Genomic DNA, 27,680 nt, shown 5'->3' on the forward strand with positions numbered 1-27,680 from the left:
TTTTCAAGACAGGGTTTCTCTGTAGCTTTAGAGCCTGCCCTAGAACTCACTCTGTAGACCAGGCTGGCCTCAAACTCACAGAAATCTACCTGCTTCTGCCTCCCAAGTGCTGGGATTAAAGGCGTGTGCTCAGTTTTTGACACTAAGTTTAATTTTTTTTTTAAAATTTCAGTGTGTGTGTTATGCCATGTATGCTGATTCCCACCGAGGCCAGAAGAGAGCATCAGAGTCTCTGTAGCTGGAGTTAAAGGTATTTGTTAGGCCCCTGACAAGGTTGCTGCAATACAAGCTCCAGTTCAGTCTTCACGATTAAACAGCAAGCGTTACTAACCACTGACCATCTCTCCAGGCCCTGACTGTTATTCCCTAAGCCACACAATCCTCTGGAAGACTCTAAGCAGGAGCATGCCTTGAGAGAACAGCTTTCCGAGAATGCTGGTCTGACTATGGATTGCAAGCGCTGGGGTGAGAGGCGAGAGTGGAGGGGGTACAGGGTGGAAGGGTGGTGTTGCTCCTCTCTAATAAAGAGCCTGAGCTGCAGCAAACCCCGCAGCTTGAGAATAGTTCTGCCCTAGTTCGGTTACTATAGCTGTGATGAAACACCATGACCACAGAGCAGGATGACAGGGAAGGGGTTATTTGGCTTCCACATCACAGCTCATCATCAAAGGAAGTCAGGACAGGAACTCTAACAGGGGACGAACCTGGAGACAGGAGCTGATGCAGAGACCATGGAGGGGTGCTGCTTTCTAGCTTGCTCCTCATGGCTTGCCCACCCTTCTTAATAGAACCCTGGACCACTAGCCCAGGGGTGGCACCATCCATAATAGGCTAGGTCCTCCCCTATCAATCACTGATTAAGAAAATGCCCTACAGGCTTGCTTACAGCCCAATCTAATGGGGGCGTTTTCTTAACTGAGGCACCTTCCTCTCTGATGATTCTAGCTTGTGTCAAGTTGACATAAAATTAGCCAATAGAACCTCCAATAGAAAGCCTAGAGAAAAAGAAGGCCCAGAAGAGAATATATTTTTGTGACTAGACCTGAAGAGCAGGAAAACTGGGGCACTGGTTTCCGTCTGGGGTAGTCTGCTCAGAGGCTATCTCTAGGTGTCAGCTTGTGGTTCTCAGTTCATCTGTTTAAGTGCCCACGACTGGCTTCAGGGGGAGGGAGATGTGCAGAGAGGTGGTCCAAAAAGCATTTTTCAGAACTCACCGACTAGTTTCAGTTGTACCAGGGTTTATAGACATAGCAATGACTTGAGAGTGTAAAAATAAGAAAACTACAGTTGGGGGGATCCTGAAGATTATCCCGAGAAATGCCTTAGTTGTTCTTAGCTGAAGATCACCTGTGCTCAGTGTCCATGTTGATGGGACTCTCAGACTCTTCATGTGTGTGCTAAGTCCTATCTAGCACCAAACAAGGCCCAGGGCCCAGAGGTTATGGTGATGTTAGACAAACTTCTGAGCCCAAGAAGAAACATATTGGTGGATAGATGAGGGAGGCCCCTTAGGAGAGCTGTGTCACAAAGCACTTATGCTCCAGGTCCTAACATGTTGATAAGAGTCTTTGGCCAGAGCCAGGCGGTGGTGGCGCACGCAGAGGCAGGCGGATCTCTGTGAGCTCAAGGCCAGCCTGGTCTACAAGAGCTAGTTCCGGGACAGGCACCAAAGCAACAGAGAAACCCTGACTCGAAAAACCAAAAAAAAAAAAAAAAGAGTCTTTGGCCAGGGGGTGGTGGTGCATGCCTTGGAGGCATGAGGAGGCAAAGGCACTTGGGAGGCAGAGGCAGGCAAATCTCTATGAGTTCGAGGCCAGCCTGGTCTACAGAGTGAGTTATAGGACAGGCTCCAAAGCTACAGAGAAACCCTGTCTCGAAAAACAAAACAAAACAACATCCCAACAAAAGAGAAAGGGTACTGGGAAACTAAGCAAACATGCTTATTTATGTTGTAAGGAACAGAAATTAGGGGTTGGGGAGACAGCTCTGTCAGTAAAGTGTTTGCTGTGCAGGCCTGAGGACCTGAACTCAATCCTGAGCATCCACAGAAAAAAGCCAGGCATGGCAGTGCCCACTGGTAATTCTAGCTCTGGAGAAGTGGGGATATGGAGTCTTTTGTGGCACACTGGCTAACCAGCCTAACCTAATCAGGGAGTTCAAAGATAAACGAGACCTTGACTTTAAAAAGGTAGACTTCTGGGAGTAGCTCGGTGCTGGAACACCTGACTAGCATCCATGAGGTCCTAGGTTTAATCCCAGCACTCGGGGGATGCTCAGAACTCTCCCGGTGGATGGCTCCTGAGGGACAATACCTGGGTTGATTTCCAGACCCACCTCTCTCTCTCTCTCTCTCTCTCTCTCTCTCTCTCTCTCTCTCTCTCTCTCTCTCACACACACACACACACACACACACACACACACACACACACACTCACATGGAGAAATTGGCTTTACAAACTAGGTCAGAGAGGTGCTAGTCACTAAAAAAGCAAAAAATGTGATGCTGGAAGGATGGTTCAGAAGTGAAGGGCACTTGATGCTCTTCCAAAGGACTTGGGTTTAGTTCTCAGCACCCTTATCAGGCAGCTGTTACTCCAGCTCCAAGGGACTAGACATCTGGCCTCTTTGGGTACCTAGACTCATGTGCACATACCTACACACAGACATACACATATAATTAAAAATAACTAAATAAAATATTTTTTTGGAGCTGGTTGGTGGTAGTACAGTACTAGAGATAGAAGGATCTCTGAGTTCAAGGCTTGGCTGGTCTACAGAGTGAGTTCCAGGACAGCTATGATTACACAGAGAAACCCTGTCCCAACCCCCACCCTCCAAAAAAGGAAATTTGAAGACAACAGTCTCTCTCTTGACTTGACCCTCCTCACATATAATGGAAAAAGTAACAGAAAGTTAGATCTTTAGGCGAACTTTAAGTAAAGTTATTTAGTACTTACCAGTATAGTTCTCCATGTCGGTGTCATTTGTAACTGCCTCTTTAATTATAGCAGATATAGTATTTTCATTTTGATTTGTATTTTTATTAAACATATTTACTACTGATACATTGACGATCGTCTCAGCAGCAGCACGCATTGCAGATCTTGTTGACTGAGAAGGGGAGACACTAAAACTGAAATAAAGATGTCCATGATGGATCAAACCGAGGAGTCAACACATGGTATGTGGCCCTCCCTGATGTCCAACTCTCTTGAGCTCTTGTGCTGACCCACTGTCCTAGCTCCACAACTGTAGACCACAGATGGAGGCCTGGGTGGTACAGTGTCAAATTTTCAGCCTGGTGGCTTCTAGTTAACAAGTACTCAGAGAGGCTACAATGTAAACGACAATCTATTGGAAGACACTTGGAGTTCTCAAGCCAGGGATAGATGAGGTATGATTTGTAACCAAAGGATCCAACCAAACTAGTTCATATGATGCCTGGTCCATGTGAACAAGATGCCCAGCAACCACCAACAGCCTTCCTTCTCCGGGCCACACCCTGCTCACCCTGGCCTGAGTCCATATGGTATTAGAGGCATCACCGAGGCACACAGTTCCTTGTGTAGAGAGCTCTGGCTAGGCACCTCTTCTGTGTGTGTGTGTGTGTGTGTGTGTGTGTGTGTGTGTGTGTGTGTGTGCTTGCATATGGAAGCTGACTGACATCACTCCACCTTAATATCATTCTTTTTAGTTGCTTGGTCAATAAGTGTTTATGAGAAAAAAAAAACATAACAGAAAACTACTTTAGCTCCTAAACTGTTCCTAAGCTCTGAGGACGTTTACCTTGTTTTGAGCTATTCAATCTTTTTCTGGGCAAGGGATATTTGGGGTCATTGTATTTCTTTTTGTGGGGGAGGGGTTACTACATTTCAATATATTACAATAAGTTTTATTTTATATTTTGTGTGTATGTTTTGCTTGCATGTATGTCTATGCACTGTATGTATGACTGGTCCCCACAGAGGCTAGAAGAGGGTGCTAGATGCCCTGGAACTAGAGTGAGCCACCACATGCATGTTGGGAATCAAACCTAGGTCTTTTGGAGGAGCAGCCAGTGCTTTTAACCACTGACCCCATCTCTCTAGCCCTTACTTCTTTTTAATTTCTTTCTTGGGCTCTTTCTCATTACTAGATTCACATAGTAGCATGAGTTTTCTTTCTTTCTTTTTCTTTTTTATTGTTTTTGTTTTTTGTTTTTCAAGACAGGGTTTCTCTGTAATTTTGGTGCCTGTCCTGGAACTAGTTCTTATAGACCAGGTTGGCCCCAAACTCACAGAGATCTGCCTGACTCTGCTTCCCGAGTGCTGGGATTAAAGGTGTGCGCCATAAGTTTTCTTATTCATAGCCTCCTTCATGTCTGGAGTTCCATTGTTCTTGACATACTGAAAGAACTTAAATTTTTTTAAAATTACATTTATTTGTGTGTGTGCGTGTTTGTGTACACGTGTATGTATCCATGTGTATGTCTCCATGAGTGCTACAGCACACATGTGGAGGTCAGAGGACAACTTTCCATAATTCTGGGGATCCAACACAGGTCATCAAGGCTGGCAGCAAGTGTCTCCATTCACTGAGCCATCTTGTTTGCCCAAGAACTGTTTCTTACATCTTCATCTTCTTCCCTCATATAACCTGCTACATCCTGTCCTGTGATGTGCTTCACTGGACCATGATCAGGAAGTTACCTGGAGCTACTAGGATGGATAAGTCTCTACCCACAGCTCCTTTCTGGGCCCCAAACTTTATTACAGTTGCCATTCTGGCAAGAAGCATCCAACCGCCAGTGAAGGCCTTGGCTGACCACCAGAGCTTACCACAGTGTGTTCCTCTCTAACTACCTCCACCTGCCTTTGTAGACCTTGGCCATGCCAAACCTGCAGAGAAGCCTGTGGGCCAGCAGCAGACAAGAGCTGAGCCTATAGCTCTTACATAGTATCTTGGTGGATCATGAGCACAGGCTCATACCCCTTCCATCCATCATAAGCAATCTGAAAGATGATGTCCCTGTCAGCTACATGAGCTTTCTCCTGTATGTGGGTGTGTTCTACTTGTTTTTGTCCTAGACCACCAAACATTTCTGAGCATAGTAGCCAGTTTTACCCTCTCATTGTCTCCTAAATTCTCTTGTTATCTCCTAAAGTACCCTTATCCTTGGGGACTTTAGCAAACACATTCTGTAACGCCATGGCTCTATATAGACCTGCAGGCCCTTTAGTGAAGGGGTAGGAGACAGCCTCACTGAACTTGGAGCTCACCAACTTGGCTAGGCTGGATGGCCAACAAGCTCCAGGGATCCACTGTTTCCACTCCCTGAGCACTGGGGAGCCTCACAAACATGGGCCACCGAGTGAGGCTTTTACATGGGTACTGGGGATCCAAATTTAGCTCCCTGTGCTGTGGGCAAACTCTTTTCCAACTGAGCCATCTCCCCACCCCCATGGCTGTCTCTGTCTCTTCTTAACACAAGATGGCTCGTGACGTGGGAGCTCGAGAGAAGAGCAGAAGTGAAGACAGGCTGCCTCCAAAGCAGCTCACTGGGGCAGAGCAAACTTACCTCACTTTAATAATTATAGTCTGTCCAAAACCATAATTAGTCTTATTAAGTGCATTTTCAAACTGTGGAGGAGAATAGATATAAAATCAAGGTGAAACATTTCTAAAATTATATTCTAGGCTTAAACGTTGCTTTCCTTCTTTTCTTTTTCCCTTCCTCCCTTCTCTCTTTTTTTCCTTCCCTCCCCCTCCCTCTTTTATCCCTTCCTATTGCCTTCCCTCCTTCCCTCCCTCCCTTCCTCCCTCCCTTCCTGAGACAGGGTTTCATGTAGTCCAAGTTGGCCTCAAACTTACTATGTAGCCAAGGATGACCTTAAACCCCTGATTCTCCTCCTGCCTCCACCTCTGAAATGCTGGGATTACAGGCTTGTACCACCACACCTAGATGATAAACTGCTGGAGATCTAATCTAGGAGCAAGCACTCTACTGACTAAGCTACACACATATTAGGCAACTGCTCTACTCCAGCCCTTTTCACTTTACATTTGTATATTTAGGTATCTGTTTATTTCATGGTTCTAGGAATTGAACCCAGGGCCCTGTACACGCTAGGCAAGTGTTATACCACTAAGCCATCTGCCATAGGACCCACATTAAAGATGGATGCAGGAGCTGGAGAGATGACTCAATGGTTAAGAGTACTTGAACATTCTTCCAGAGGTCCTGAGTTCAATTCCCAGCAATTACATGGTTATGCTGTTATAATGAGATTTGGTGCCCTCTTCTGGTGTGAATGAAGACAGAACACTCATATACACAAATACATGAATAAATTAATCTTAAGAAATAAAAGATAAGAGCAGTGGCACACATCTGTAATCCCAGAATTCATTCATTCATTCATTTTTTTTCTCTCTCTCTCTCTCTCTCTCTCTCTCTCTCTCTCTTTCTTTCTTTTGTTCTTTCTTTCCCTGTTTTTTGAGACAGGGTTTCTTTGTGTTGAATAACCTTGGCTGTCCTGTCCTGGAACTCGCTCTGTAGACCAGGCTGGCCTTGAACTCACAGAGATGGGCCAGCTTCCCCCTCTCTAGTGCTGGCCCTAAGAGCATGAGCTGTATCACCAGTGTGCCTGAAACAAGAGGCCATGCCTCAGCAAGGTGGAAGGAGAGCCAGCTCCTGAAGATTGTCCTCTGATACAGACACTGTGACAGTACTTACAACTGTGCATGCACGCATACAAAAAACAAAATATTTTAAAAAGAGCAAGAGCATAAAAAAAACCTCTCTAAAACCAGGTAAACAAAAACACTCTTTGAAACCATAAGTGTTTAGTTGGAAGCTTCACCCCAGCCACTGACACTCCTATACCAAAGAGTCTGGGATGTTTGGGTGGGGCTTCACCCCAGCTCCTGGCATCCATTTTGGAATGTTGGGTGGAAAGTTCCATTTCAAGCCCCCTCCCCTGGGAGTTGCCACAGTCCAGACTCCACCTCCGAAAAAGCCTGCCAAACAGTGTCCCCTCTCCAGAGAGGGTCAAGACCACATCCACAAACTATTTAAACTGCCCCTCAGAGAACAAACACATGGTCTTTCTGTTTCTCCCCACCCCCCATATCCATTAAACCTGGGCTTTTTCTAATTTGGTTTGATTTGGTCTGATTCGGATTATTGCCTCGGTGGAGTGGAGAGGCTTATCTTTAGAATAAGAATGCATTGCTACCTCCCTGGCTCCCCCAGGAACACCCAGCCCTGGCTGAGCTCAGGTGTCTAAACACTGACTGGCTGGATGCTGTGGAGAGTTTCCCAGGCCCAACAACTGTGGCTCCAGAATGGCTTTCCACACTCCACTCTTTCCCTGCCAACACCACTCTCAAGAATAGAAATGTTTTTGTCATTTATTTTGAAAATGGAGGGAGAAAGTGTCAGATATAGTTCCTCTATTACAGGTAAAAATAAGCCATATTGGTATAGAAATTTATGCAAATCTGAACATAGATAAAAAGAAAAATGTCTTTACCACTGAGTTACATTCCCCAGTACAAAATAATGAATTATTAATAAGTTGTTATGCTATGGGATAAAACCCTAGACTTTTCTCAGGCTAGAAATATACTCTACTACTAAGTCACAGCGCCAGCCTGCTCTGAAATAATCTAAGACACCATTAGAGCTCTTGTCTATTCAAAACCAACCCATAACTTCTGTAACGGGCAGGTCTGGAGCAGCGTCCTGAGGCTGCTTTCCGGAGGCATGGCCGGTCTATGCTGGGTGCTCCGTCTCCCGTGCACAGCCATTCAACCATTGGGAGGCCCAAGAATCCGGAGGGATCGTCCTGCCCACCGGTGGGGTACAGTTTACTTTGTCAACAACAGACACAACTGTGCCATGTGACCACATGAAGACAGGCTCCACCCCCTGCAGGGCCAGGTGAGAAGGGAAAGTGGGAAAATACTTACAAATTTGACAACCTTTCTGTACAAGGCTTGATAGGCTGGAGAGGTTTTATTATCCAAGCCAGTTGTTTCAGCCATTTTCACGCCAATCTCTCCAGGGAATGTCTTTCCTGAAAACCAGGGAAACCCTTTCTGAGCTCTTTAATGTTAATAGGGCCGCTTCAATTTTATGTTTAAAACATAAGATACTTTTCTTCTTCTTCTTTTCTCTTTCCTTTTCATTTCCCCCATTAGACATGGTCTCACTGTGTAGTCCTGGCTACTGGCTGGTCTGGAATTCCATTTGTAGACCAGGCTGGCCTCAGACTCACAGAGAACTGCCTGCTCTGCCTCCCAAGTGCTGGAATTGAAGACACGTGTCACCATATCTGGCTTATTTTTTCATTCTTGAGCTTTAATGCTCACTATTTAAAATAGAAGGGCTTTGGGGGGATTGTTTACAAAGAATAGATCCCCAGAAATTAGATTTTCAGGGCTCTGGCAACGCTTGCTCTCATGTTGTATTAGTACACCCCAGAGCAGCGGAGGGAAGGTTTCTATCTAGTACAGTCCACAGCAGACCTTCCTTCAGTCCAGCTTGCTGGCAATCTGCCTTGCTCCATCTCTCCTCCCCCAGGGTTGGCTGGGACAAAAGCAAGAAACTCTCCCTGGCCCTTCCTTGCCTTCGGTTTGTCTTCTGCCCCTTTCACTTTCATTTGAGATCCGCTAAAGCCCACTTTAGGTATGGATGGAGGGCTCTGCGTGGTTATCCCCTGAACTTACCTTTCTCACATGATGATGTTGTATTTTGATAGTAGTAGCCTTCTGCACACACGCAGAACCATTCGGTATTCAGGTTAACACAAGAAGCAGATCCTCCACAGGGGTTAGGTTTGCATGGATCTTGGGGACCTTAGATGGAGGAGAAAGGTGTTGCGGGAGCTCCTTCTGCTCCTTCAGCCAATAGCCGCTGAGATACCAGCCCATTGGGGTGTGGTCGTTCTCCCTTTAAAAAAGTAGCCACTTCCCTCTCCTCTCTCTCTTACTTCCTGCTCCGCTTCCGGTGACTAGACTCCCTTCCTGATTGTGCAGAGGGCTGTTGTCTGGGACAGTGATCTGTAAGTTTTTTCCCCTTTAAATAAATAACCGTTCTATAAATCATAATTCCAAACTGGTGTGGGATTGTTTGTGAATTACGCATTTGCCTTCATCTAGTGCCCAACGTGGGGCGCCACTCTGTTGATGGAGCGGTGGCGGGCTGCATCCCGCCACCTGGCTAGCTTTACCTGAAATAATTACACAGAAACTGTATTCTTTTAAACACTGCCTGGCCCATTAGTTCCAGCCTCTTATTGGCTAGCTCTTACATATTGATCTAACCCATTTCTAATAATCTGTGTAGCCCACGAGGTGGCTTACCAGGGAAGATCTTAACCTGAGGCTGTGTCGGGTGGGAGAATCATGGTGACTGCCTGACTCGGCTTCTTCCTCCCAGCATTCTGTTCTGTTTACTCCACCTACCTGATGGACTAAATCCACTTAAAAACCTGAGAGAAGTTAATTTTAAACAGACAAAAAACAGAGTTTAAGGCAGATTTTTGCTGTTTGTTGGTGGTGTGCCATAGAGAGATTTCCTGATTCAGCAACAGCAGCAGAAAAAAAAAGCTGTGTCATTTTAAAGCGTGGCTTCCTGGGACTGTGCTGCCAGTACAAACTCTGGCTTTAAAGCATTCCAATGGCTTTTATGGGACTGGATGTTTGTGTTCCCACTTGGGATCAGAAAGAGAGTGTTCTGAGACCGGGCCGATGGCTCAGTGCTCCCTGCCTGCACCTGGGCAGATGGCAGAATCAGGCTTAGGCAGGCAGAAGAGCATGGTGGATTCCTGCCACCATACAGAGACGTGTTTTCAGACTGTGCAGTACTCTGCGTGTCAGATTTGGCTGTAACTCGGATGAAAAGAGTTTCTGTGCTGCACGCTCAGTCTCAGAGTTAAACAGCTGACTGTGGCTCCAATGTGGACTGCTGTGTGCCTGGAACTGTGGCAGCTCAGGGGCACCAAATGGATCTGAGGCAGGAGCGGCTGCTCCATGCTGAACTGTGCTGACCTCAGGCAGGAAAGATCGTAATTACCATAACAACAGCGCAGTTAAGGTTTAGACTGGCAGTAAACAGGAAGTACTGTATTACCCCTACATGGTGCAACTTAAGTTTTTACAAAGTGCTTAACATTATAAGAAATGCTCCTGGATAGTAAAAAAAATTACAGATTCACAATAGAACAGATTTCAGACATAGAAGACCTATAAATGGATCACAGTGTTGGATGAATGTACATAGGCTTGAGAGAAAGAAGAAAAAGAATATAGAGAATAAAGTTAATGGTTAAAAAAAAGGGTAAAGTCTTTAAAGAGACAGATTACAGATAGTTATAGATTAAAAGAAATAAAAATAAGCCACCTAAAAATGGAAAATTCACAGAGAGTCTGGATTGTGTACATTGTGTTTTCTTTAAAATTTTTGACTGTGAAGGAGCTAAGTACAGAGAGACATTTCATTACATGGGCTGCCAAGTGGAACCAGAACGGATATCATGAGGGTATGACTTCAGAATTTGGGTCTAAGGATATGATGCTTTGGAAAAGGTCTTCTTTTGTTTTCACAGAGGATGAGACCCTGTGGATTCCTTCTATCCTAATATGGTATGATAGACCACGCCCTCCAGAAAGGTTGCTGTGAAAACCTTCAAAAAATTTACTTCACTCAACTACCGACTGAGATGAACCTGGCACACAGGTTATATTATAAAAGACCTAAATTACAACGCCCCCATTCAGCAGGAAGCAGTTTGGAGAAAGATAACTACATCCATATTCCCAAATATTGTTTATAAATGTTCTTTTACATTTAAAGGGGGATATGATATAGATATGAATAATTTGCATTGGTATGGATTTTAAGGTCCCAATTTTGTTATATGTATATGTATTTCTGAAGATATTGTGACTGTGTAGTCCATTTTTAAAATGTAATGTATAATTAGGAAATATAGGTTGTTAGTGGATAATCATCAATAATAATCAAGCTTGTAGTCATGTTAGTTAGATTTTCTAGATATATAGAGATATATTTCAGTAAGATAGACATTCTCCATATCTTTCAAAGACAGCAGAATATGGCATTTAATGTTTTAATAACTTAGGGCTTTTCATGACAATGAGACATGTCTGCTCCTGACAGCACCAATCTACTTCAAGAAGAAGATGGGCATTGAAGAGGCTCCTTATGGAGTTGGTTAGCCATTTCGGCAAGAAACTGCTCTTGCCTGGACTGATGCATAAACTGGACACAGAGAACCCACAGAGAGAGGACTGCTGAACTTGCCTAAAGGTGAGATGGTCTTTTGGGGTTCCTGACTCATGAAAGAGTGTGCGAGACATTCTGCAGGACACAGCAGATAGTGACTGAACTGTCTTTGGAATTTCCTGCTTGATGAAAATGTCTGCTGGATACTATGGGCCTGAAGGCTGAAGATGGATGCCCCAACGGTACAGAGGAACTTTGGGTGACTGTCCAGACAGCGAGATGTCTCTTTCATTTCTAGAATTTGAAGTTTCTTATTTTTTGTTTACTTAGGTAATATTATATCCTTCTGGAGTCTTTGATGGAGTTGAAGAATGGATAGATAATTATAGTTTTCCTTAGTTTTGATAAAAGATAAGATAGATATAAATATTATAACTGTAATTCTTGCTTGATAACTGTTTTGTTATATGTAATCTTACTATGTTAAAGTTAAAGCCTTTCTTTTTTGTTTAAACAGAAAAAGGGGAAATAATGGGGGAGAGTTTTCTGTTTTGTGTTAATTTCATTGGTTAAATAAAGAGACTGCCTTGGCCCTGATAGGACAGAAAATTAGGTTGGTGGAGTAAACAGAACAGAATGCTGGGAGAAAGAAGCCGAGTCAGGCAGTTGCCATGATTCTCCCACCCGACACAGCCACAGGTTAAGATCTTCCCTGGTAAGCCACCTCGTGGGCTACACAGATTATTAGAAATGGGTTAGATCAATATGTAAAAGCTAGCCAACAAGAGGCTGGAACTAATGGGCCAGGCAGTGTTTAAAAGAATACAGTTTCTGTGTAATTATTTCGGGTAAAACTAGCCAGGTGGCGGGACGCAACCCGCCACCGCTCCATCAACAGAAAGGCATTACAAATTCACAGAACTCAGCCATAACCCCTGGTGACTCACGTCTGCTCTTCACACCCTCCCTCTAGACACACTTGTTTTTCTTTTGAGACATAGTCTCACTGTGTAGCCTTGGCTGTCCTGGAACTTGCTATGTAGACCAGGCTAGCCTTGAACTCATAAAGATCTGCCTGCTTTTTGCCTCCCAAGTGCTGGGACTAAAGGTGTGCACCACCACCCCTGGCCACCATACCCTTATTCTATGACTCTACAACACATTCTTAGAAGGGCTGGAAGCAGTTTGTGTTTGCTTCGGTCTCTGGTGAAGACCAATGCTACGGGTTCGGAGCTGAGTGCTCCCTGATGGTGAAGGTTAGAGATTGGTGGACAGAGCTCTGCTTGAGAAGCAAGGCAGCTTTCTAATCCTGAGGAGTGAAGAATCTTCAGAACTCTTCAGAGCTCAGGGACCTCAGTGACTGCTTCTCTGCCATCAGGTAGGCCTCCCCAAACCCTTTTTAAAATATGGCAGCTTTTTACAGACTAGTGTGGCATGACCACACAGGGCAGGACAGCTGGAAGTCCCAAAGGGAAATGAGATGTCGTGTTCTGATGAACAGAGCCAGCACACATTCATGAAGGGAAGAAAGGCATGTGGCTTATGCTTTGATCCCAGCCTTCAGGAGATAGTCACGGGAGCTCTGCGAGTTTGAGACCAGCCTGGTCTACACAGCAAGTTTCAGGCCAGCCAGGGCTACAGAAAAGGGCTTTGTCTCAAAAGGAAGGAAAAACTGGAGGGAGAAAGGGAGCAATAAAGGAGAGAAAATACAGATTAACCCAGTGAACTTCCTCCCATTTAAGTATGAACCAAGTCCCACCCTGCTAAGCTTCTCATATCAGGTTCATTCAGGGTAGAAAGGCCTGGGTAACCCAGTGAGCTTTCTGGGGGGAGGAACTAGGATGCCCTACACCCTTAACTCTGTGAGTGAGGATGCAGAATAAAGAAATATTACAATGGCTCCTGAACTCAGACACTTGTGTCTCAGGTCCTCTTTCCAGGAGCTGGTGAGATTGGAAGAAAGATATTCTGTGGGTGAGCAAATGGTGATCTTGATTGGCCTTCCTTCCTTCCTCCTTCCCTTCCTCACCCTTCCCTTCCTCCCTCCCTCCCTCCCTCCCTCCCCTTCCCTTCCTCACCCTTCCCTTTCTTTTTTTCCCTCCTTTCCCCTCCCTCCCCTTCCTTTTCTTTATTCAGTACTGAGGATTGAAACTAGGCCTCACGCACTCTAGGCAAGTGCTCTTATAGTCTCAGCCACGGGTTGCCATTTTCTTCATCTCCTTCTCCATAGATTCTGGAAATTTTTCAAAATGTTTGTTTTTGTTTGAGACAGAGTTCCTCTGTGTAGCCCTGGCTGTCCTGGGACTCACTCTGTAGACCAGGTTGGCTTCAAACTCAGAGATCCACCTGCCTCTGATTCCCGAGTATTGGAACTAAGGCGTGTGCCACCACTGCCTGGCATTATTTACAAAGTCTTAAGTGAGTCCACTGAAGCCAAGAGGAGCAGTTTGCCTCATGCCAATCAGCATGAGCAGCTCACACAGGACTGCTGAGGAGGAAGCGGAGTGGCCTGGAGAAGCTCTCATCCCTGAGTCCACCACAGCTGTCCCCATGGCTGTGATCCCTCTGTCCTTCTATACATAGAAGACTGGGGAAGCAGCATCATAGACAGGCTGAGTTCTATTGACTTACCTACTCATTTCTTAGATCTAGCAAGGAAAACTATCAAAAGTATTGGGAGATACAAACTTATTCTCTTTGGGCAAGTCACTATTTTCTTTGGGTCCTATCTTCCTTCTCTGAGATCAGCACAGTGTATTTGAACTTTAAACTCTGAGTTTGAGGAGTTATCTGGACCAGGTTGGTAAATTAAGGCTCCTAAGCTGTAACTAACCAACCCTTTATTTTTATAAATAAAGTTGAATTGGGATATAGCCAGATTCATTTTTACATTGGCATGGCTGCTTTTATGTTAAAATGCCAGAAGTTAACAGCTTTAACAGAGACCCTGTATTGCTCACAACGCCTAAAATATGTACCATTTTTCTGTCACCAACGAACTTCGATGACACTTATTCTAGACCAAGCTTGGCAAAATGAACCAAGCGGTTTCTGTTTTAGTAACATTGACTAGTGTCACACAAATGGCTATTCTTGGGCCTTGGTCAGTCAGCAACTGTTTGAAGACAGCCATTGCTTGACTTGTTAACCCTCGGGCTCAAATTCAAAGGCTTGACTCAGTTTCCAAATTGTGATCAGTCATCATCTTGACTGATTCCAGGATAGTGCTGACTTCTTCCTTAAAGACTAGGGTGGCCGGCAAGCCAATGCTTAGTCAAACCTGGTCTTTTGAGAGAACCTGAAGCTGCTTCCAGTTCTGCTATGGGTAGCTTTCACAAAGACCAGACTCATAAAACACGCACTCCACAGCTGACAGGTAGCAGCAGGAAGGTAAATAATGCAACTGATTGCTCGTTTAGGGGCTCATCTGTCATGACTGAACTTTGAGGTTTTACCCTGACCACTTCTCTTCTTCTCCAGAACACAACAACACATCACACCCTCAGTGCTGTGCACCCCAGTGAGGAGACTTTAGGGATCACTCTTACCTGCAGAGGTAGTCTGTGAGGAGACACCAGGAGACTCGGTTGTCCCAGAGAGATCAGGAGTACTGCCGGACCCGGGTTCCCCAGAGGGATCGGGAGTACTGCCGGACCCGGGTTCCCAAGAGGGATCGGGAGTACTGCCAGACTTGGTTGTCCCAGAGGAACCAGTTAAAGTATTATCACCAAAATTGACTAGAATAAACTCTGTGCTGTCATTGTCATCAAGTAGATTCTCAGGTACCCCAGGCTCGATGGCAGTAGTTGAAGGAGAGGCTGTTGTGATTTGGGTTGAGAGAACAAAGAAGACAAGTGTCAGGAGACAGTGCTTGGGTAAATAATGGCAATACTGTCATTTCTAATCAGTACTCAACTTAGGATTTTCTGGAAAAATGAATATATATGATTATGTTAAAAGTGGAAACATAGGACTACTTCTTTTTCAAAAATAATTTATCTTTATTTGCATTGGAGTTTTGCCTGCATGTATGTCTATGTGAGGATGTCAAATCTTGGAGTTACAGATAGTTGTTAGCTGCCAGGTGGTTGCCAGGAATTGAACCCAGGTCCTCTAGAAGAGCACTCAGTGTGCTCTTAACCACTGACATATCCCTCCAGCCCCTACATAACTTCTAAACACAAAAAAATAAATAAAATTAAAAAGGCAAAAATAGAAAATATTATTGAAAACTCTGACACCTAACGCAGCTTAACAATGGCTATGGAGAACTTAGTGTAGAGTTGGGGTGATAATGTTTATTACGAAGAGTACCAAGTCAGGGGGATGTATATGCCTGTGGAGGCCAGCCTGGGATACGTGTCTCAAAAATGAAAATGAAAACCAAAAAATGCTGATATAAGTACCTGAACTTTGGAGACAGAAGGAAGGGGCTTGGGACTTCAAGGTCATCCGTTTTTACCTATCAAGTTTTGAGATAGCCTGAGCTACAGAAGACCATATCCCAGTAAAAACGAGATTAGTACCAAGTAATAACAAAATGTATATCTATAGTTGGGAAACTGTCAATCTGTGGTTAATAATTTCCCAGACAATTAAAAGTGTCACAAGGTGGCGCTGCTGTCACCAGGAAGAGGATTTTTGTGACTTCCTCTATTTTAAGGCAACTGCTCCAGTTCTCTGATGCATGGCAGTTTTCTCTGTTGGTAGTCTGTAGAAGGGGAACTTTAGAAGGAAGTGTTTAAAGAATAATTACATAGAATGTATAGAAATACTTCATTAAATCCTGATTAAAGTTCTTCCAGGATTTGTTTTTGTTTTTGTCTTTGTTTTGAGACAGGTCTCCAGCTGTCCTCAAATTCACAATCTTTCTGAGTGCTAGCCCAGGTTTTATTCTGGTGTATTTATCCACAAAAAAGTCTAGATACATCTACTTGGAGAGAATAATATAAGTAAGTGATCCTTGTCTAAAGACTATGGTAGATATCAAAGCTGCATTCGTGGCTTCTAGAACACCCAGGATGCTTGGAAGAGTGACTTTTAGTGACCCACTTCCCAGAACTCCTCTTGTCTCTAAGAACTCTGATATTGATATCAGATTATACAAATTAGGGGAAAAAAACCTTTGTGGGGAGGAAGCAGCTTCTACGCCCTGTGATACAGAACTCAGAAGACTCACTCTGACTTCCTCCACAGGTCTGGCAGTCCCTGGGGCACAGCCTGGCTCTTTACTTTGGACAGGGCTTAGATACTAGTAGCTCAGAAGTGACAAGGAGATAAGCGATTGTTCTTCTAGGGCCAAGAAAATAGTCATTAGCTGGTCATAGTCACATGTGGACACTATTGCCCTCTCCTGGAATGTTCTCATTTATCAAGGGCTTACTCTGTGCCTGATGGGACCTATGAGACAGGTATAAATGCCCACGTGTGAAGAACCTGTTAACATGGGGTCAAGATGATCTCTCCTCTCTCTCTCTCTCTCTCTCTCTCTCTCTCTGAGATAGGGTTTTTCTGTGACTGCCCTGATTGTCCTAGAACTTGTCCTGTAGACCAGGCTGGCCTCAAACTCATGAAGATTAGCCTGCCTCTGCCTCCCAAGTGTGGTGTGGGAGGGTCTTCTTTCTATGTGTTGCTTTCATTGGTTGAATAAAGAAAACTGCTTTGGCCTTTTGATAGGGCAGCCCTTAGTTGGGCGTAGTAGAACAGAACAGAATTCTTGGAGGAAGAAAGCAGGGTCAGAGAGAGCTACCACGGAGCCAGCCACCTGGTCAGACATGCTGAATCTTTCTTGGTAAGCCACACCCTCGTGGTGACATACAGATTATTAGAAATGGGTTGAATCAAGATGTGAGAGTTAGCCAGGCAGTGTTTAAATTAATACAATTTCCATGTAATTATTTCGAGGGTTAAGCTAGCTGGGCAGCCAGAAGCCAGGCAGGAACGCAGCCTGCCGCCCTATTTACTGCAGAGTGGCACTCCAACGTGGTAACTAACTCCACATAAAATCTAAGAGGGCTTAAAAGGGAAAGAGAGTTTAACACAGCTTTTTGCTGTTTGCTAGCGGTTTTTCCTAACTCAGCAGCCATAAAAAAAAAAGCCACACCATTTTAAAACAAGGCTTTCTGGGCCCTGGCGCTGGTGCAAACTCTGGCTATGGAGCATTTGTGGGCCCACTCAGGGTTGGGAACAAAGTAGCTGAGACCATGCCTGTGGCACAGCTCTTCCTGCCTGGGTAGGTAGCAGGATCAGGTCTACTAGAAAGTGGCGGTTTTGAAATACCAGTTTCTGGGCTGTGCCACCATCGCTACCTCTGGCCCCTGCAGGAGACAGAGCATTTGAATGGGATTTTGTGAATAAAGTGCTAAGGCTTGCTTGATGGCAATGTGGACTGCTGTGTGCCTGTAACTGTGCATGGCTCAGGGGCACCAAATGGCTCTGAGGCACAAGCGATTCTGTCATGTTGGACTGGGTGGGGCAAGCCCGTAGTACCTGTTTTTGACTTAAGAATGTCACAGCTTAGATTCTTAAGCGCTTAGCGATTTAAAGGCACAAATCAAAAATGTTCCTGGACAGCAAAGAGTTACAGACAATGCAATAGGACAAATGCAGACGTAAAAGACTTCTAAATGGGTCATTGTATTAGCTAGACATACGTAGGCTTGGGAGAGAGAAGAAAAAGAATATAGAGAATAAAGTTAATGCTTAAAAAAAAAGGGTAAAGTCTTTAAAGAGACAGAGTATAGATAGTTATGGATTAAAAGAAATAAAGAAAACTAAGCCATGGAAAAATGGAAAATTCACACAGAGTTTGGATTCTGTGTATTATTGTATTTTCTTTCAATTTTTTTGACTGTGAAGGAGCTAAATACAGACATTTCATTGTGTGGTCTGCTAAGCTAATCCAACATGTGTATTATAAAGCTATCTTGACATCAGAATTTGGATCTAAGGATATGATGCTTTGGAAAAGAGGTTCTTCTTTTGTTTTCACAGAGGATGAGACCCTGTGGATTGTTTCTATCCCAATATGGTATGATAGACCACGCTTTCCTGAAAAGTTGCTGTGAACACCCTCAAAAAATTACTTCACTCAACTGCTGACTGAGATGAACCTGGCACACAGGATACACCATGAAAGACTGATTAACAGTGCCCTCATACAATAGGAAAAAGTTTGGCGAGAAATAGCTACGTCCATATTCCCAAATATTGTTTATAAATGTTCTTTTACATTTAAAGGGGGATATGATATAGATATGAATAATTTGCACTGGTATAAATTTTGCTTTGTTGATATAAATTTAAGGCCAATCTTGTTATATGTATATTTCTGGTCTTGATTAAAGTATTGTGATTGTGTAATTCATTTCAAAATTTAATGTATAATTAGGAAATATAGGTTGTTAATGGATAATCATCAATAATAGTCAAGCTTATAGTCATGTTAGTTAGATTTTCTAGATATATAGAGATATATTTCAGTTAGAAAGGCATTCTTCATATCCTTCAAAGACTACAGAATATGGCATTTAATGTTTTAATAACTTAGGGCTTTTCATGACAATGATACACATCTGCTCCTGGGAGCACCAATCTACTTCAGGAGAAGAATGGGCATCGAAGAGGCTCCTTATGGAGTTTGATAGTCATTTGGGCAAGAAACTGCTCTTGTCTGGACTGTTGCATAAACTGGACACAAAGAACCCACAGAGAAAGGACTGTTGAACTTGCCTAAAGGTGAAATGATCCTTCGGGGTTCCTGATTCATAACAGAGTCTGTGGGACTGTCTGCAGGACACAGAAGAAAGTGTCTAAACTGTCTTTGAATTTTCCTGCTTTGTGGAAATGTCTGCTGGACTATGGGCCTGTAGGCTAAAGATGGATGCCCCAACAGTACAGAAAAACTTTGGGTGACTGTCCAGGCAGTGAGATGTCTCTGTCAATTCTAGAGTTTTGGAAGTTGCTTACTTCTCATTTACTTAGGTAATATTATATCCTTCTGGAGTCTTTGATGGAGTTGAAGAATGGATAGTTATAGTTTTTCTTAGTTATGATAAAAGATAAAATAGATCTAAATATTGTAACTGTAATTCTTGCTTGATAACTTTTGTTATATGGAATTTTACTATGTTAAAGTTAAAGCCTTCCTTTTTGTTTAAACAGAAAAAGGGGAAATGGTGTAGGAGGATCTTCTTTCTATGTGTTCTTTCATTGGTTTAATAAAGAGACTGCCTTGGCCTTTTGATAGGGCAACCCTTAGATGGGCATAGTAGACAGAATAGAATGCTGGGAGGAAGAAGGCAGTGTGGCAGATGCCATGGCTCTCCTCTCCGAGACGGACACTGGTTAGACTCATTCTGGTAAGCCACAGTCAAGTGGCGATACACATTAATGGAGATGGGTTAAACTAATATGTGAGAGTTAGCCAATAAGAGGCTGGAGATAATGGGCCAGGCAGTGTTTAATTAATACAATTTCTGTGTGGTTATTTCAGGGGTTAAGCTAGCCGGGCAGTGGGAATGCAGCCCACTCCTCATTACTACACAAGTGCCTCCAAGTTCTCCCATGATTAAGCCACCATGCCTGGCTTCCACCCTTTACTTTCATATCACATGTGAGTCACCATGCCCAACATGTGTCACTGTGTTAGCTACAACTTGGCCAGGGGTCTGTGGAAAGACATGCAGGAGACAGTGGAGGACAGAAGAGGGTGTTGGATCCCCTGGAACTGGCGTTCCAGATGATCGTGGGTACTGGGAGCTGAGGCTAGGTCCTCTGCAAGGGCTGTAAACACTGGGGCAACTCCCCAGGCCCAGCCTCCATCTTTTTATTCCCTCAGATCTGAGAGCTGTTTTCTAACCAACACAATAGCCTACACCTACAGAGCACCTCTAAGGTGCCATTGGCTTAAATGAGAAAAAAGTGTTCCCTGAATGGCTCTTTTCTGGAATACTACAGGGCCAACACTCTGTCCAGTGCATATCATAGCTAATGCTAGCTGAGCGCCACAATCAAATCCTTCTGATAGATGGAAGTCCTTCAGTAGTAAGAGATGTTGGCTCCCACTAGATGCCCTGGAGAAAAAGCAGTCATCGAGCTCAGAGAAAGCAAAACATTGGCAAGCGGTGCCTGCTGAGGGGACATTGGATTTCATCTGAGCACATTTTCATTGTCCAGTAAGTACTTAGGTGGGGGAGTTGGAGGTGTACAAGTCCTCGGCTGCTGAGACTGACGCGGAACTCATGCTTGACGTGGCAGCTCCGTCCACACATACAGATAAATTCGCAAGATTCCATAGGAATGAAAAAAATCTTTTTCAAAACCAAACCTGTAGTCTATGTGCCAGTGGGATGCTAGGGTGGGGCAGGTGCTCACTTTGTTGCAAACATTTCTGGGTGGCCTGAACATCTTACAGCCAGTCTACATTACTAAAATTACTTTTAAACAAGAGCAAACACAAATGTTTAAAAATTGTATGCAAGGGCAGGGTGTGGTAGCTCACACCTTTGACCCCAGCACTCGGGAGACAGAGGCAGGTGGATCTCTGTGAGTTCAAGGCCTACAAAGTGAGCTGCAGGACAGCCAGGGCTGTAACGCATAGAAACTCTGTCTTGAACCCTGTCTCAAAAAAGCAAAAAACAAAACAAAACAAAATAACAAAATAACAACAACAACAACAAATTGGATATAAGGGCAGATAAGTGCCCAGGTGATTCTGGCCATGGGCTGCAACTCTTCAGTATAGAGCTGCCTTCTCTGTTATCACATAGGAAGAAACCCCTCACTGCACAGTGTTAGGATCCCTGCCTGCCTTCCTCTGAGGTATGGACTCTGCTTCTGCCTCCTGCCCCCCTGCTGGACTTCACTGGGCCAAGACTCCTTTCTATGCCTTAGAGGTATCTTTAGATCAATGACAATGGCTCCCCTGACCTCCAGTCACCTGCCCAAGCCCTCCCAGAGGAGCGTCCCTTCTCAGTATCCTCTTCCCGTGTCTTACAGAAGGCATTCCTTCTTCATGGTGACTCCGGGAAGTCGCATAGATTGTTTTACCACTTCTTATTGGGACCTGTAGGTTTGGCCCCAGGGTGTGGTTCAGGCTTGGCAGGGGAGGTCTGGTAAAGCCTGCTCTCCTGTTAGGACAGCTCCCCATCCCCAAGCTTGAAACCCACTCTCAGAAGAATCAAATCCTGGGCCAGAAAAGTGACTGAATAGGTGAAGAAAGAAGCTTGCTGTCAAGGCTGACAGCCTGAATTCAATCACTCCTGCAAGTCCTCCGACCTCTACACGTATGCACCCCTACATGTAACAGGACCTTTTAAAGAGTCACGTCTTGCCATGCATGTTGGCTCATGCCTATAAGCCAGCACAGAAGCTGAAGCTCATCCACTATACACAGAGTACAATCGGCCTTGGAAGCCTGAGATCCTGTCTCAGAAACAAAGCAAAACAAACTGTCTTCTGAGTTGAATTCAGCTTCTTTTCCTCTTTCCACCCTGACAAATGTTATTCCTTTTTGCATTTGGCTTCCAGATCTGGAGTCCTCTCTTAGACACATGGGCAAATTGCTCATCCACTCACCCCCAAATAACTCCCCAGACCCGAAGAGGGGCACCTGTCTAACCAACACCGGGAATGCTCTGTTTGGCCCGTGATCCCCAATTTCAAGAGTTGATGAAAACAAAGATGTTTTCTCCCTGGGCCCTGGTCTCTGACCATCACAGGACAGAGCCAGCTTGCCACTGCAGGGTACCTGACCCTTGAAATGCTGAGCCATCTTTATACAGACAAACCTCTGCCCTGCTGCGTCTCAAAGTCACTCTTAGACTTCTTTTGCTACCGCTGTCTTTGCAGCTGGACAAGAAATTTCCTTTATAGAAAATGGTCCCACGTCAAGACTACCAGTAGCTTCAAGAAGCGGTAGGCACAAGCCTGCAGCTTTGTTTTGGAAGCCACAAAGCTGACTGAAGTAATCAAGTTACAAGAATGAAAAGGGTTTCTTACCCAAGATTGCCAAAAGGAGACCAAGAGAGAGAAGCAGGGAGGCTTTCATGGTGGCTGTTCTTGCTTGATAATCCAAGGAGGAAATAGCTCCTCTCCTTAGCTACCTGGAGTTTTAACTGTCTTTTAAGTCCAAAGTCCGGTCATTAACTGACGTCAATATGGACAAAAGCAATGCGTTGTTAGAATCTGGTCATATACCGTAGACTGCTTCCCTCTGGAGATGACCCGAACTCAGTTTCAACATGAGTTCTTTGACTCAAAGTCCAGAACAACTCGGGAATTCAGAGTTTCTTCTAGAAATCCTTGCACAGTTAGAGGTGAATGCGTTTAGTTAATCTCTTTATATCTTGGACAGGGTTGACCTCTCACCTTTGCTTAAGCCTACTGTGTCTTTAAACACTCAGTAAACTAGATGCAAATGATTGTCTTGCCCCCCACCCCTTTTAATTGTTTTTTTTCTTTTTTTTTAAATTTATTTATTTATTAAGGATTTCTGCCTCCTCCCCGCCACCGCCTCCCATTTCCCTCCCCCTCCCCCAATCAAGTCCCCCTCCCTCATCTGCTCGAAGAGCAATCAGGGTTCCCTGACCTGTGGGAAGCCCAAGGACCGCCCACCTCTATCCAGGTCTAGTAAGGTGAGCATCCAAACTGCCTAGGCTCCCCCAAAGCCAGAACGTGCAGTAGGATCAAAAACCCACTGCGATTGTTCTTGAGTTCTCAGTATTCCTCATTGTCCGCTATGTTCAGCTAGTCCGGCTTTATCCCATGCTTTTTCAGACCCAGGCCAGCTGGCCTTGGTGAGTTCCCGATAGAACATCCCCATTGTCTCAGTGTGTGGGTGCACCCCTTGCGGTCCTGAGTTCCTTGCTCGTGCTCCGTCTCCTTCTGCTCCTGATTTGGACCTTGAGATTTCTGTCCGGTGCTCCAATGTGGGTCTCTGTCTCTGTCTCTTTTCATCACCTGATGAAGGTTAATATTCATGAGGATGCCTAGGTGTGGCGTTGGTGGTATAGTAGTGAGCATAGCTGCCTTCCTTTTAATTGTTTTAAAACTAGAATTTATTTTGTGTGCACACCACAGCGCTCAGGGGACAATGCATAGGGTTCTTGACCCTTTGCCATGTGGGGTCAAGGGATGGAACTCAGGTCATCAGCTTAGTGGCAAATGCCTTTGCTACTGAGTCACCTCCTCAGGCCTCACCCCCCTCTGACTGCCAGGAATTCCATTTCTCCACCTGTGGTTCCAAGCATCCCTGTTTAGTACTTTGGTGTTTCCCCAAACTATTTGTGACTTGACTTCTCTCATCCTTTGCTGTGGACTCCAGCTCTGGGTTTCTCTCAGTGCTCACCTCTAGAAACTTTATTATCCTATCTTCAAGCTCCCTTGGCTCTCAGATGTCACTTTACCTGAACATAGACCCCAAATTGTCATGCTCCTATTAGAAACAGGCTTGTAGGTCATTGTGGGAAGGACCCCCTTTCCTATAATCAGCTTGGGCGGCCAACTGAGGCGTTCCCTATTTTAACAAGGGGCAAGTATCACAATTGCCTCTTCTTTGAATTTGAAATTCCACATGCAAAGAGAAAACCTGTGAGGCAGAAGAGGCAGACAGATCTCTGGGAGTTGGAGGCCAGCCTGGTCCACCATAAAGAGTTTCAGGCCAGCCAGGACTACCTAGTGAGATTGTCTTCAAAACCAACAAAAGCTAAACGAACCAACAGAACAATCCCCATGTGAAAGGGGAGGGAACATCATTCTCACTTTTCCTTAACATTTAAGAGAGGAGCTGGAGACTTGGCTCAATTAATAGTGGGCTTGCCTGGAGTGTACAATAAACTGGGCGTGGTGTCACGTGACTGTAATCCCAGGACTTGGAATTAGAAGTTCAAGGCTTTGTCTCTCATACACACACACACACACACACACACACACACACAAATTATAGCATGAAACTAAAATAAAGCACTCCTTTCTTGCTATTAAAAAAAGGGAGGGGAGGGAGAGAGGTGGGGCAGCAGCATTTTGAGGTTTGATAAGAGAAGGCTGCATCCTCCTGACAAAACATGGCTGTTGTTAATGGAGGAGCACTCTTTCTAATGCGCTCAGCTCTGAGTTGTATTTCTGGCCCTGGGTAGAAACTTGGCTTTCTAGAGGAGAAACAAAGGCATTACTAGCATTCCTCCTCTTAAGACTTAATCCAAATGGGGCAGGCGGTGGTAGCACTCAGGAGACAGAGGAGGGTGGTTAGATCCCTGTGAGTTCGAGGCCAGCCTAGTCTACAAAGTGAATTCCAGAACAGCAAGGGCTACACAGAGAAAATCTGTCTTGAAACACCACCACCACCACCACCAAAAAAAAAAAAAACCAAACAAACAAACAAAACTTACTCCAAATGGGCCTGTTGATCACCTGGATAAGACACTGGCCCTCAGAAAAGCTGTCCATCTAAAAACTTTGGAAAATTAGAATAAACCTCACTCTAGTATGAGTTGGCACTATGGGTCTTACAGTCTTCATCTACCGTCACCTCCCTCGAGTGTGTCTGATGGCAATGGTCCCTGGGACCTTTGTGGTCATTGTCCACTCTCTCCCCTGAGAGTGCTCCAGTTTCCCAAGAATAAGTTCATCTGTGTTCTACACTGGGCTCCGTGTATCCAGTTCATTCAACCGGAACACAGGGAGCTGAGAGGAGGCTGGAGTGAGGCCTCACTTAGAGCCTCAGATTTAGACTCGGGGAAGACTGCTGGGTTAGCCCTTTGTTCTCTTGCCCCTGCCTCCAGAGCCAGCTCTGTCACCTGATTAGGCCTTCTTAATCCCTTCCTTTCTTAAGGTCCAGCCCCACCCAGAAGAAGATGTAACAACAATTCTCAGGACTTTTATCCTGAACCTGAACTCTGTCCTCAATTTAAAAGTTATATTAACGCCCAGAAGCTCCTATTGTCCTTAAAGTCTCCACTCAAGAATATGACAGAGGGCTGAAGAGCTGATTTAGAGGTGTCGAAGGGGCTCCCTGTTTTTACAGATGAATGGAGATCTGTTCTCAGTGTGCTGGTCAGAAGGCTCACACTGACACTGTAACTCCGGTTCCCGGGGAATCCATGCCTCTAGCCTTGGTGGGTACCTGCCCTTAAAAACAATAAAAAAAAAGATACAAAAAAGAAAAAGATTATGATAAGATGGCTTAATCAGTAACGTGGGGGAGCTTAGTCAAGACCCCAGAATCCATGCTAAAAGATGAACACAATAGTGCAGGTTTATCACCCCCGTGTAGGGGTGGGGCGGCAGATCCTGGGGCTTTCTAGGGACCACTAAGGACTAGTCAGTTTAGCGGGAAAGGTGAGCTCTAGATTCAGTCTTGAGAGAATAAGCAGGGGAGCCCTAGAGGATGTCCTGGAGCTGACTTACAGGTGGTTATGAGCTGCCGAACTTGGATACTGGGAACCAAACCTGGGTCTGCTGGAAGAGTGGGAAGTTTTCTAGCTGTGGAACCATCTCTTCTGCCCTTAAAATGTTTTGCTACAGCCAGTGTGAGGTAAATTCATAGGCTTGAGAGTGAGGTCCAGGAGGCCTTGAAAATTGACATGAAATTAACAGAAAAAGCCGTCTGGCAGGGAGGAAGGCTGGAGTTACCCTAGTTACTTCCCATCTCTAGAGGGCTGTCTAGAACTTCTGGGGTGACTGATGGAGGCATAGAGCGCACAGTGTCTGAAGGGGGACCTACTGTAGTAATAAGAGCGGCGACGGGGCTGCGTCCCCAACCCCCCAGCCGCCTGCTCGGCTAGCTTATGCCCCGAAATAATTACACAGACACTGTATTCTTTTAATCACTGCTTGGCCCTTTAGCTCTAGCCGTTACTGGCTAATTCTGATATCCCGATCAACCCATCTCTAATAATCTGTGAGCACCGGTCTTACCGGGAAGATTCTAGCCTAAGTCCATCCTGGGTCAGAGCTGGGGCATGGTGTCTCTCTGAGGCATCTGCTCTGGAGAGGAGCGCTGTGGAGTCTGAGCTCACTTCCTCTTCCTCCCAGCGTTTTGTTCTGTTTACTCCTCCCACCTATCTTCTAACCAATGAAATGGGCCAAGGCAGTTCCTTTATTAGCCAATGACCTTCCTCCATCACCTACGGCACATTACAATATCAAAAAGCACACCCCTGGGTGGAGATTCAAATGCTTCAGACATGGGACATATGAAGTTGCTTGCAGAACTACATGTCTCAGAGCATGTTGGAGAAGCCCTGCACTATCCAATGACTCATATGGCCTGCCTATGTTAATGCAGGTCCCTATCCTTTGCACAACAGTGTGACTGAGTGGCTAACCTTTCTCACTATAGTCTCTCTGCTTCTGCTGCAACCGCGTGTTCCCATTCAGATCCCTGTCCATGGACACAAGACCTGGAACTCCAACAGGTGCCCATCGAACCCTGATGGCCACCGATATCCAAGACTAACCATGTTGTGACTGCTCCCCTCAGCTTGAATGGCACCAGACTTTAAAGGCATCTTTTATTCTTTTTCCATATTCTCCTCCTTTCTTTTCTTCTTATTTCCTCTTCTTCTTTTTTTGTCATTCATTTGTTTGTTTGTTTTTGTTTTTACTTGTTTTTTTTTTTTAAACAGGGCTTCTCTGTGTATCTTTGGATGCCCTGGGACTCACTTTGTAGACCAGGCTGGCCTCAAACTCACAGAGATCTGCCTGCCTCTGCCTTGTGAGTGCTGGGCTTTAAGATGTGTACCACCACTGCCCAGCTGCTTTCTGTAGTAATAGGGAGCGGCGGCGGGGCTGCGTCCCCAAAACCCCAGCCGCCTGCCTGGCTAGCTTATGCCCCGAAATAATTACACAGACACTGTATTCATTTAAACACTGCTTTGCCCTTTAGCTCTGGCCCTTACTGGCTAATTCTGATATACCGATCAACCCATCTCTAACAATCTGTGAGCACCGGTCTTACCGGGAAGATTCTAGGTCGGAGCTTCATCGCGTATGTCTGCCTGGGAGCGGGGCATAGCGTCTCTCTGCAGAAGCGTCTGCTCCCGAGAGGAGAGCTGTCGAGTCTGACCTCACTTCCTCTTCCTCCCAGCGTTCTGTTCTATTTACTCCTCCCACCTATCTCCTAACCAATGAGATGGGCCAAGGCAGTTCCTTTATTAGCCAATGACCTTCCTCCATCATTTCCCCTTTTTCGGTTTAAACAAAAGAAAAAAAAAGGCTTTAACTTTAACATAGCAAAATTACATATAACAAACAGTTATCAAGTAAAAGTTACAATAATCTTTATCATAACTAAGGAAAACTATAACTAACTATTCTTAACTCCATCAAAGACTCCAGAAAGATACAATACTACCTAAACAAACAAGAAAAAAAGCAACTTTTAAAACTCTAGAAATGACAGAGACATCTCGCTGCCTGGACAGTCACTCAAAGTTCCTCTGTACCG

General features: G+C 44.9%; 1 protein-coding gene across 1 annotated transcript in view; it reads right to left on the bottom strand.

Annotated features, from left to right (window-relative positions):
* Nucleotides 1-22,352, bottom strand: part of LOC142845994 (mucin-13-like) — a 32,717-nt gene extending 10,365 nt beyond the window's left edge. The window contains exons 1-6 of the mRNA XM_075965751.1: nucleotides 22,235-22,352; nucleotides 14,782-15,051; nucleotides 8,713-8,841; nucleotides 7,954-8,060; nucleotides 5,558-5,619; nucleotides 2,958-3,127 (exon numbers count right to left, since the gene is read on the bottom strand). Coding sequence (XP_075821866.1) covers nucleotides 2,958-3,127; nucleotides 5,558-5,619; nucleotides 7,954-8,060; nucleotides 8,713-8,841; nucleotides 14,782-15,051; nucleotides 22,235-22,283 — 787 coding nt within the window. The 5' untranslated portion in view covers nucleotides 22,284-22,352. The remainder of the gene's footprint in view (nucleotides 1-2,957; nucleotides 3,128-5,557; nucleotides 5,620-7,953; nucleotides 8,061-8,712; nucleotides 8,842-14,781; nucleotides 15,052-22,234) is intronic.
* Between the last annotated feature and the right edge of the window lie 5,328 nt (nucleotides 22,353-27,680).

The sequence above is a fragment of the Microtus pennsylvanicus genome, chromosome 1 (genome assembly GCF_037038515.1).
Source record: "Microtus pennsylvanicus isolate mMicPen1 chromosome 1, mMicPen1.hap1, whole genome shotgun sequence".
NCBI lineage: Eukaryota > Metazoa > Chordata > Mammalia > Rodentia > Cricetidae > Microtus > Microtus pennsylvanicus.